Below are 11,051 nucleotides of genomic sequence, written 5' to 3' on the forward strand. Positions count from 1 at the left end.
CAAAAACAAAAATTCTCCTGTAACCTCCTCTCCTCCATGTGAACATCACCAAAGTAAGTTATACATTCTGGCTCTGCCAGTTGAGCTGTGTTTAATTATTTGGTTCTTCATTACTGAAAGGTTGCTGACCTCCGCTGTAGCCCATTGGTTACATGCGTGCATTTGGGAGGTTGTAGATGGGGTTTTGAACTGTCTCAGTCTGAATAGAGAAGCTAACCTGAATCTCCTGTCTTCTGGCTGAGCCTTCTACCCACTGAGCTGGTACATCAGGTGGGCACTAGCTCATTGTACTTGATTTGTATTTCAAATGAAAATGATTGCAACTGAATTGTTGTGAAATGTCTAATTCTGCACACCTGTTACAGCAATCTCTTCAGTAGATGAAAGTCAAGGATCCTTTGTCCTTGAATGCCAATGGGCATAAATACTCAGCAGCTCACAGGAGTGTAGTTCTGGGCATGAAAAAGCCAAGCAGGTACCTGAAGAACTTTGAGGTCAGACAGTGGGGTTCTAATGAGTTCGGATTAGCTTGTTTTCTAAGTGGGGGTTGTTTTCATTGCAGTTTTGGAGTTAGGTTCCTGATTCTTGCCTGTTTTAGGCTTCTAAATTCTTATTCGGATCTAGCTTAGAGTAGCTACAGAGTTGGCTGTATAGCTTTTTACTAAACTTGCATGTTTTTTCATTCTTCCTCCACTTGCGAATAATGTCCTTCTGTGCATATCCTTGACTAAGGGAGAGAAGTACTGAAGTGAAACAACTTGGTGTAGTGATAGAGTAGGAATTTGTACAAAAAAGGCTAAATCTATACATGGGTTGGAGAGATGGACAAAGCTGTCTAATTCCTTTTATGTGGAAATGTCTTTTCTTTGAGCCAGCATGTATTTTGAATGCCAGACATGTATCACTTTTTTAAATCTAAACTTTTAATTTTATAAATGTTTTGACATTAGTGTTGTGATGACCAAAACATATTTATCAAATTATTACCTGATTTAGACACGCTTCCTTTGAAGCGCTATATTGCAAATGGAAAGAATTTTTCTGCTATTAATTACATATATTGTGAACTATGATTAAAACTTTAGTGAAAATGTTTGCAGTGCTAAAACTCTGCTTTATAATTTACTTTAGCTAAATAACAAGAAAGCACTAGCTGGAGAGAACAACTTCACAGACACAATGAGGCATATGCTGTCATCACGTCTGAGCATGCCTGACTGTCCCAACTGTAATTATAGAAGAAGGTGAGTTGATGTTTTTAACATGAGATCATAATAAAACATTAACTTTGTGTGTTAAAGAAAAAAAGGAAAATCCAGTATTGTGGCAGGCACAGTGCATTAATAGATTTGAAAGCTACTTAAAACTATAGTTGAAAAATCTGTGAAGTAAAGTTTTGTGATCATCTTAATTCTTGAGCAGATGTACTTGTGATGACTGCAGCCTTTCACACATTTTAACATGTGGCATCATGGATTCACCAATAACGGATGACATCCATATTAACCAGTTACCACTACAAATTGATTCTGCTCCGGATTATCTATCTGAGATCCGCCCACCTAGTATGTCTTCAGCAAGCTCAGGATCAGGTTCCAGCTCTCCTATTACAGTTCAGCAACATCCCAGACTAATCCTCACAGATAATGGCTCTGCACCAACTTTGTAAGTGTTTTTTATTGCAAATTTTTAAATCGTAGTGAATTTGAAAAAACAATGAAAGGCAAGTTGCAAAAGGTCAATCATCCTAGAAAGAGAAACTGGCATTGCATAAAGTTTATTATTTAACATTTATTGCGCTTAAAAAGCCAAGCACATAGTGCCCCATTTGCTAGATATTAAAAACATTGTAAATGATTAATCTTAAAAAGTAATTTAAAATGCTTTACAGGAATGCAGGTAATTCTGTGCAAGATAAACATGTGTTGGATTTCAGAAAGGTTGTTGTCTTTTCTGCCATTAATTTTCAGTCTCAGATGGTAAGGGGTAGAGATTTGCTGTAGGGATCTCCTGCGAACCTGGATGTCATTTCCCACTGAGCAGCTTATTTTGGTGAGACTTTTTTAAGATGGTAGTTCTTCTCTGTTTTGTTAAAAAGCATAGGTTGCTAATAAATAGAGCTTAATAAGTCCACTTAAAGTGCTAAGTTGGAAACCTCTCTTTTGCCACCAATTTCTACAGAAGATAGAATTCTTTTATTTAAGTTGTTGCTGGCCCTTTTATCAAGATAGCAAACAATTATTTTGTTTTTTGCCTGAAAAAGTTTATCTGCAACTCAAATTCTGGTTCGCTTCACAGTCTTTCTGAACTCTATCACTAAAACCATTGTTGGTACCAGAGCATTGGAGAACTGGCAGTGTGATTCCCATATTTAAAAAGGGCTCTAGTGGGGATTCAAGGAACTACAGGCCAGTGAGCCTAACTTCTGTTCCTGGAAACTGATAAAAGCAATAATAATAAAAAAGAATTATTCAGCACATGGATAAACATGATTTACTGTGGAGGAGTCAGTACAGCTTTGTCAAAGGCAGATCATGCTAGATTGGGGCGATCCAGTTGACATAGTATATTTGAATGTCTAAAAAAGCCTTGACAAGGTCCCCCATCAGAGACTCCTAACTAAATTAGGTAGTCTTGATTACAGAGAACGTCCACACGTGGATTAGAAATTGGCTCAAAGACAGAAAGCGAAGAGTGGATGTGAATGGTCTGTCTTCAGGTTGGGAAGAAGTCCTTCAGGGATCTGTGCTGGGACCAGTCCTGTTCAACATATTCATAAATGATCTGGAAAAGGGGTGACTAGTGAGGTGGCCATATTTGCCAGTGTTGCCAATGACACAAAATTATATAAAGTTGTAAGGATCAAGGTGGACTGTGAAGGAAAGGAAATGGGAAAAACAAAGTAGAGATGCACCGATACATCAGTCTGATATTGCAGGGGTTGTCAGCTGGGGGTGTGCATACCCATGGAGGTACTTTGAAAGGTCCTGGGGTGTACATGGGGCAGGAGGGGATGGAGCGCTGTGCTGCTGCTGCTCTGCTGCTTGCCACGCCCCTGCCCCATGTCCAGCCGCTTGCCCCCTGCCCTGCATCTGGCTGCTTACCCTCCCTCCTCAAGGGTACAACCTTAAAAAAGGTTGAAGACCCCTGTGATAGCAGATTGGCACCCATATAAAGAAAACTGACTATATCTGAAATTGGCCTGATATCGCTAATAATTTGACCAATAAATGCCTAGGAGTGCATGCAGCTTCAGCGCAGCACGTAGGCAACAAGGAGCACAGCCTGGCAGTGTGGAGAGCTGTGTGCAGCTGGTAAGTCTGTTGTGGTGGAAGGGGAGTGGGGTGTTGGGGAGGCAGATCAGCACCCGTTATGGGGAGGGAGGGAGTGGGGCTGGTGTAGGTGCTGCCCAGCCGGGACGAGCGTGGGATGGTGCTGCAGCTCATCTGGGGGAAGTGGGTGCAGTTCCCCACTGCGCTCTGCTTGTTTGGTGGCTCTTGCTGTTTTTCTGGGAGGGCATCAGGGGGATGTGTGCCCCTGGATCTACGTAGGGTAGGCCAAGCAGGCTAGGGCTGGGGACCATACTGCAATGTGCTTGGGATGGGTGGCAGTGGCACTGAGAGGGAGCTACGGTGGAATTTGGGGTGGCTGCAGCCTCCCTATAGCCCCCTTCTAAGCATCGCCAGTGCCTAACCTGCTCAGCACAAATCCTTTTGAAGCCTTCCCATCCCACACCTGCCCTGCCTGGGCAGCACCTACCCCAGCCCCACTCCCTCCCTCACTGTGTTTTCCCCCACACAGACCCCTTCCCTCCCCCTCCCCTTTTACCACAACAAACTTACCAGCTTCATGCAGCTATATCAGAAATCAGGTTGGTATGGGCCAATATGCCTTCTTAAAGATCAGCTATCAGTATCGGCCCCCAAAATCTTTATCGGTGCATCCCTAAACCAAAGTACTAGGGATTATTAAGGAGGGAATTATAAACAAAATAGAAAGTAACCTTATGCCCCTTTTAAGTCCATGGTATGTCCACACCTTAAATAGTGTGTCCTGTTCTGGTCCCCACACTTCAAAAAGAATGTAAAAGAACTAGAGAGGGGACGGAGAAGGGCAACATGGATGATTAGCAGTATGGAGAGACTAAGGAGGGCTACGCCTATTCAGTTTAGAGGAGGCACTTCAGGGGGAACATAAGGATTTACAAAATACTAAATGGTGAAGAGAAAGGAATTGGGGATTTATTCTTAATACAAGAGGTAGGAGTCGCAAAAGAAACTAGTAGATGGTAAGTGTAAAACTAACAAAAAGTTCTTTTTCAGCATGTAATTAAAGTGTGGAACTCATTGCAATCAAATGTGGGTGCTGACAGTTCAGCCAAATTCAAAAAGGGATTGGACAACTTTTTGAAGGCAAGAGACATCAGTAGCTATTGAGCCTGGGATTTAGGGATGCAGCCTCTGAATTAAAGCTTCCTAAACCTTAAATGCTTGAGGCTGCATCAGAGAGGAACAGCTGGGGGTGGGGGGGAATCTCTGGTCATACACAGTTCACTCTCCCTTTCAGCATTCACTCTCTGCCACTGTGTGGCACGAGATACTGGGCAAGATGGACCTATGGTCTGACACGGTAATTGGCAGTTCTTATGTTCTTATCTCTCACCTACTACAGATCCCTACATTTACATTTAACAACTACTGGAAGCAGAGTTAAATTTCTGGGTGGTGACCCATCTGTCTTCTCAGTCCACATTCCTGCAATATTGAGAAACTGATACTTTAAATAATTATTTGCATCTTGATTTTATACTTATGCCATAAATGAACTACTTCTGAGAAGGGACATCACATGAATCAGGAACATGCCACTACAAGACTTTTGAGGAAAAATGGAGCTAGTTTGTTATTTGTTTTAGAAAGGCCAGTGATTAAGATCTTGTTACATTAATATTTAAGTTCTCATGTGTGAGTGATGACATTAATGGTTAATCATCTGATTTAAAAATAGTTTATTTGTTGAATATCATCCTCAAGAGCTGTGGACAGGTGAACAAATTGTACCAACTGAAGAGGGGAAGTGTATTAGCCTGGTCTGTGGTAATTATTTTCTTGCCTGTTCCTGTTATGGAGCTAATTGAAGCTAAGCCATTGGACCTTGACCTGTTTCGTTTGGAATGAACTGCCTTTGATTAACATTCACCTGCTGCAGGGTAAGAGCAGATTCAAATAACAGCAGAGTACCTGACACCTGGTTAGTGTCCTTTGCAATCCTCACCCCCACCTTTAACTTGATATAATTTATTCATCTTTCCACACCCAGTCATTCATTCGAGACCTCCAGCAAAAAAAAAAAAAAAGATGTTAAAAATGTAACTGCTTATCTTCTCTATAAATAATAGAGCCTATGGTTTTTGAGACTTTTGGTGTCAATATGTATTAGCATTGTTCTGTGCCTGCCCCAAAGTGTAAGAGGTAGAAATAATTTTTTTAATTATGGCAGTGGGTTGAACTTCTATGTCTGCACATGGAGAAACCATTGACAGCAACTAACCAAGCTGCTGTAGCGTGTTCACTCCTTAAGTTGATTCTGCCAAAGCAGGAGTTTCAAATGGGGTTGTGATGTGTGGTTCACAGGGCTGGAAATTTGGCAGTAGTAGCATTAATTGCTGCAGGTCCTGGAGTCACAGCAGTTGCCACTCCTTCCATCACTAAATCTCCAGGGTCATGTGCCAAATGACACTACGTTTTGCTCCAGATACAGCCCACAGGGCTCTCCATGTGGCCAGAAATTTGGTGGCAGGAAGAGCAGCTGTAGCTCTGGGATGACAGGACTTTGGGCTGAATTTAGCTCACTGCCTGTATCTTTGACACCTGTGTGCTAAAGTGATCAGTAGTAAAATTTAACTAATGTTTTAATTCTAATGACAAGTCCCTAAATAATACCATATTAGCACCTTTTTTAAATGATTGAGCATAGTACACATCTGCCAGCTAATTTTTTCAGGGCACTTATAAATGCAGGCATAAATTTCTTGAGTGATTTTTATATTTCAGGCTCATTTCAAAGCGTCTTTGGTCCACCAGGGCTAAAAATTTAATCTTTTATAATGAGAGCCTATATTCAGAAAAATACTTATGTAGAAAGTTTTGAGAAGGGTAGTATTCTGGCAGTTTAGGTAGCTGCATAATTGCTATGTGCAGGGGTGTTCCAATTAATACAATCTCTTTCTCCACCCCACCCCCATTTGAAGGCACAGAAGTGCCTGAAATTTGTTCAGTTTTTGGCTTTGCACATTAAATCAAGATGCATCTAACATGGGCAAGCAATTTTTCGAGTGGAGGGTCACTTACTGAGTTTTGGCAAGCCATTGAGGGCTGCATGGCAGGCAGCCAGGGGCAAATAAATATTACTTTTCTAAACTTTATAAAGGCCTCATTTTGTCCACCGTGATCTAAGACAACCAGAGTATCAAAAATATTTTTTTCCTAAGTGTCAATTTCCTGATCTCTATATTCATGTCTTGTACTTATTTCAGAACGTTATATAGTATAAACAACTTCCTAAAAATCTCCTGTTTCTATATTTCATGTATATCCATCAGGTGTTTTTATATTTTGTCAAATTAAAAAAAAATTTTCCAAATGTTTCAGATTGGCTTTGCCGTGAAGCTGTTATCTCAAACTCAAGCAAACTTCTGTTCTCAAGGAAAGAAGATCTATATTCTAACCTGCCTTATGAGAAGCTAGTTTAGTTGAATCCAAGTAGCAGTTCCTAAATAAAACATTATTATGGAAAAATATGCATTTACTCTCCCTTTTGGGGAGGCTCTTTCTGTTCTTGATTATAACTTTCAATATGTTGGGTATTTCTATCCCTGTGGCATGTTTGACCCATGCATAACAGTGCTGAACTGTAGTTAGATCACAGCACAGAAACTTCCTGGTATGCAGAGAGACACATAATACACACTTTAAAGCTCTTTACGTATTTTGATGTTCTGTACAAAGTATTATGTACAGGCAACCCCAACTTAGCACTCTTAATTGGTTTCTGAAAAAACGAGAGTTATGTGAAACGAGCATTAAGTGAAACCGAAAGTTTTTGATGACCCAGGATGGCTATCGCGAGCGTTATAACAAAACTTGCTGAGCGCTAAGTGAAATTAGGTATCAATTTAAAGTGAGCGTTATAGCAAAATGATGCTAAGTGAAACAACGTTAAGCGGGGTTGCCTGTAATTAATCTTTGCGGCATCCCTGCAAGGTAGGTAACTAAGCATGCATCTTTATTTATTTATTTTTTTAGCTGTGGCAGGGAAATTATTCTAGTTAAATCTTTAGGAATTACAAGAGTAAATGCTTCACAGAGTTTAAAGATGAACACTATTTTTATATCACCACACTAGCATGGTAATGTGCTTCACAGAAATATTAAAATGATTGATCAGATGATTATGCTCAGAATTCTAAAAATATTTTAAACTTTTCCCCCCCCCGCTCCAAGCAACTTGTTAGATATGCTTTTTTTCATAAAAGGCAAAGCTGATGTTTACCCTATCGTGTCATAGTCAATGAATATCAGGAAGTGAAAGCAGTAGGAAAAAATATTCTACATAAAAACATGACACAATCTTATTTTTAGTCCCAACTTTCTGTTAAAAATGAAGCTGTTACTTTAAACAGGTTGGATGATACGTAGTTGTGTTTTAGTGATTAAAATTTATTGAAACAGATCGTTTAAAATTAAATCAGAATATTTATACAAATTACGATCTAAACTTTATTTCATTTCAGTGTTCTAGTACCTACTTTCACAATAGCAGAGGTTACTGGGCATCATGATTTATGTAAGCCTATTTTCCCCCCAGTGGTAGTGATGATGAAGATGTTGCACCGTTATCAGCAAAATTTGCTGATATCTATCCACTGAACAATTATGATGATGCAGAGGTTGTAGCCAACATGAATGGAATCCACAGTGAACTAAATGGTGGAGGAGAAAACATGGCATTGAAAGATGAGGTATGTATCTGTTTAAATTTAATCTCCTCTGTCAGATGAAAATGCCTGTTAGGGAATATACCCTTTGTTTTAAAAACTACTGATTTTTTTCAGTCTCCTCAGGTGAGCAGTACTAGCAGCAGTTCCTCAGAAGCAGATGATGAAGAAGCAGATGGTGAAAGCAGTGGTGAACCACCAGGAACTCAGAAGGAAGAAATAAATCTAGGAAAAAGAACATTAAGGAAAGATGAAAAAAAAGTGGATAGTCCTCCACCATCTTACCCCAGCCAGCAGGTAGAGCTTGTTTAACTCTTAGACCTATTGTGAATTAACTTCGAAGTTTTGACAACTTGGGTGAGAGAATTTTTCATTAGAGTATCAGTTACAGATGTAGAGCCTGGACAGTTGCAGGCTCTACACTGGTATAATCATGTGTAAATTGTTGTAAAAATGTAATGGATACATGATATAAACCCCTGAATGGGGGTGGCCATGCAAACCAGTGGACATTTACCCCTGAAAGGATAAGTTTTATAATCCAGTCAGTGTCAACTATACCATTGCAGATGTCATCTGTCTCTAGTTAATACCCAGGTAGCTGTTTGCTCAAGGCAACCAGGATGTTTCCTGTTCTCCTGTCATCTGCTGCTATGGCCCATATATACAGCCTACATTCTGACCAACTGTAGGGCTGTAGAGGGATGTAACTGTTGTCACTATCAAAGGATACCAAATAAAAACTGTTACAAAGCAACTGTTGTGTCACTGCAGAATCAAACCAGATGTAAATATAGCAACCACTCCAGCTTTGACCTTGTTCTGTTAAAAGTCAGTTTTCTATTATTTCTAAGTTGAGGCAGTATAGCTAATTAGGGTTGGAAGAGACCCCAGGAGGTCATCTAGTCCAGTGTTTTCCAACCAGGGTGCCATCAGAAATGAACAGGTGTGCCGTGGAATTTTGCCATGGCAATGTGCTACAATAGGTATGAAGATGGGGAAGGTCTTGACAGGTGTGCCGCGGAAAAAATTTATTAATAGATTCATAGACCTTAGGGCTGGAGGGACCTCAGAAGATCGAGTCCAGCCCCCTGCCCCAGGGGCAGGAAGTCAGCAGGGATCATAGGATCCCAGCAAGATAACATCCAAATGTCTCTTGAAGGCATTCAGTGTAGGTGCTTGAACCACCTCTGGCATCAGTCTCTATTCCAGACCTTGGGGGCTCGGACAGTAAAGAAGTTCTTCCTTATGTCCAGTCTGAAACAGTCATGGAGGAATTTGTGACCGTTCAACCTTGTCATCCCTTGGGGCGCTCTGGCGAACAGTTGTTCCCCCAGATCCTGGTAAGCTTATCTGTTCATCAGAGCACCCCAAGGGATGATGAGGTCGAACGGTCACAAACTCCTGCATGACTGTTGCAGGTTGGACATAAGGAGGAACTTCTTTATTGTCTGAACAATCTAAGTGTGCCTTGGGCTGGAAAAGGTTGGGAAACACTGATCTAGTCCAGCCCCCTGCTGAAAGCAGGGCTATCCCCAACTAGATCATCCCAGCCAAGGCTTTGTCTAGCCAGGTCTTAAAAACTTCCAAGGATGGAGACTCCTCTGGGTAACCTGTTCCGGTGCTTTACTACCCTCCTCGTGAGTTTTTTCCGTAATCTCTGACCTAAACTTCTCTTGCTGCAGGGACCATTGCTCCTTGTTCTGTCATCTACTGCCACTGAGAACAGTCTAGCTTCATCCTCTTCGGGTAACCGAAGGCTGTTGTTAAATTTCCTCTCAGTCTTCTCTTCTCCAGACTATGAGTGCAGCTCACTCAGCCCCTCCTTAGAAACCATGTGCCCCAGCCCCCTAATTATTTTGTTGCCCTCTGCTGGACTCTTTCCAATTTGTCTAAATCTGTTCTTTCATGGGGGGCCAAAAACTGGACACAGTACTCCAGTTGTGGCTTCACCAGTGCTGAACAGAGGGGAATAATCACTTCCATTGATCTGCTGGTAACTTTCCTACTAATGCAGCCCAGTATGCTGAGTGCTTCATAGTAAGGGCAAACTGCTGGCTCATATTCAGCTTACCACGTACCTCCAGGTTCTTTTCTGTGGAGCAGCTGTTTAGCCAGCTGATCCCCAGCTTGTAGTGGTGCATGGGATTGTTCTGTCCTAAGTACAGGACTTTTTGCATTTGTCCTCATGAGACCAATCATGGTCCAATCCTCCAATTTGTCAAGGTCTCTGAAACCTAGCCCTACCCTCCAGCATATTTACTACTCCCCCCAGCTTGGTGTCATCTGCAAACTTGCTGAGGGTGCACGCCATCTCATCTTCTGTGTTGCTTATGAAAATATTGAACAAAACCAGTCCCAGGACTGACCCCTGGGATGCTTCACTTGATACTGGCTGCCAGCTAGACATTGAGCCATTGATTACTACCCTTTGAACCCAATGATCCAGCCAGTTTTTTTTTTAACCACCTTAGTCCCTTCATCCAACACATACTTCTTTACCTTGCTTGTGAGAATTGTTGTGGGAGACTATCAAAAGCCTTGCTTAAAGTCAGGGTAGATCGCACCCACTGCTCTTCGTGAACCCAGATCCAGTCATCTCATCATAGAAGGCAATCAGGTTGGTCAGGCATGATTTGCCTTTGGTGAATCCCATGCTGGCTGTTCTTTTCCAAGTGCTTAGAACAGGGGCGGGCAATTATTTCAGGCGGAGAGCCACTTAATGAGATTTGGTGAGCTGTCAAGGGCTGTATGGGTAGCCCCACCCCTTGACAGGTTCCCCACCCCCTTGCCCCCCCAGAAAAGCTCCTTTTGGGAAGGGGGAGTTGCCATCTCAGAACCAGAAAAAAAACAAATCATTCACTAAAAGTCAAATGCGTGCTATAATGCATTTTATTTTTTATTACAAAAAATATTTTGTCATGAATTGTGTTTGTGTATTGTATATGGAGATACTTGTATAATAACTCAAAAATAAATTCTTAGTATTGTGTGATGCGTGGGGGGGTTGGTTGTGTGTGTATGGTGAGGGTGTATTTTGTGTGCATGCATGTGC

General features: G+C 41.4%; 1 protein-coding gene across 3 annotated transcripts in view; it reads left to right on the forward strand.

Moving 5' to 3' along the window:
• FAM193A (family with sequence similarity 193 member A) overlaps nt 1-11,051 on the forward strand; it is a 95,728-nt gene that overhangs the window by 44,532 nt on the left and 40,145 nt on the right. For 2 of the 3 annotated variants that reach the window (XM_019553128.1, XM_019553129.1), the window contains exons 9-12: nt 1,132-1,244; nt 1,423-1,665; nt 7,867-8,020; nt 8,114-8,293. In XM_019553128.1, coding sequence (XP_019408673.1) covers nt 1,132-1,244; nt 1,423-1,665; nt 7,867-8,020; nt 8,114-8,293 — 690 coding nt within the window. The remainder of the gene's footprint in view (nt 1-1,131; nt 1,245-1,422; nt 1,666-7,866; nt 8,021-8,113; nt 8,294-11,051) is intronic. The other variant, XM_019553130.1, reaches the window with a different exon arrangement.

The sequence above is a fragment of the Crocodylus porosus genome, unplaced genomic scaffold (assembly GCF_001723895.1).
Source record: "Crocodylus porosus isolate Cpor-Errol unplaced genomic scaffold, CroPor_comp1, whole genome shotgun sequence".
NCBI classification, from domain to species: Eukaryota; Metazoa; Chordata; order Crocodylia; family Crocodylidae; genus Crocodylus; species Crocodylus porosus.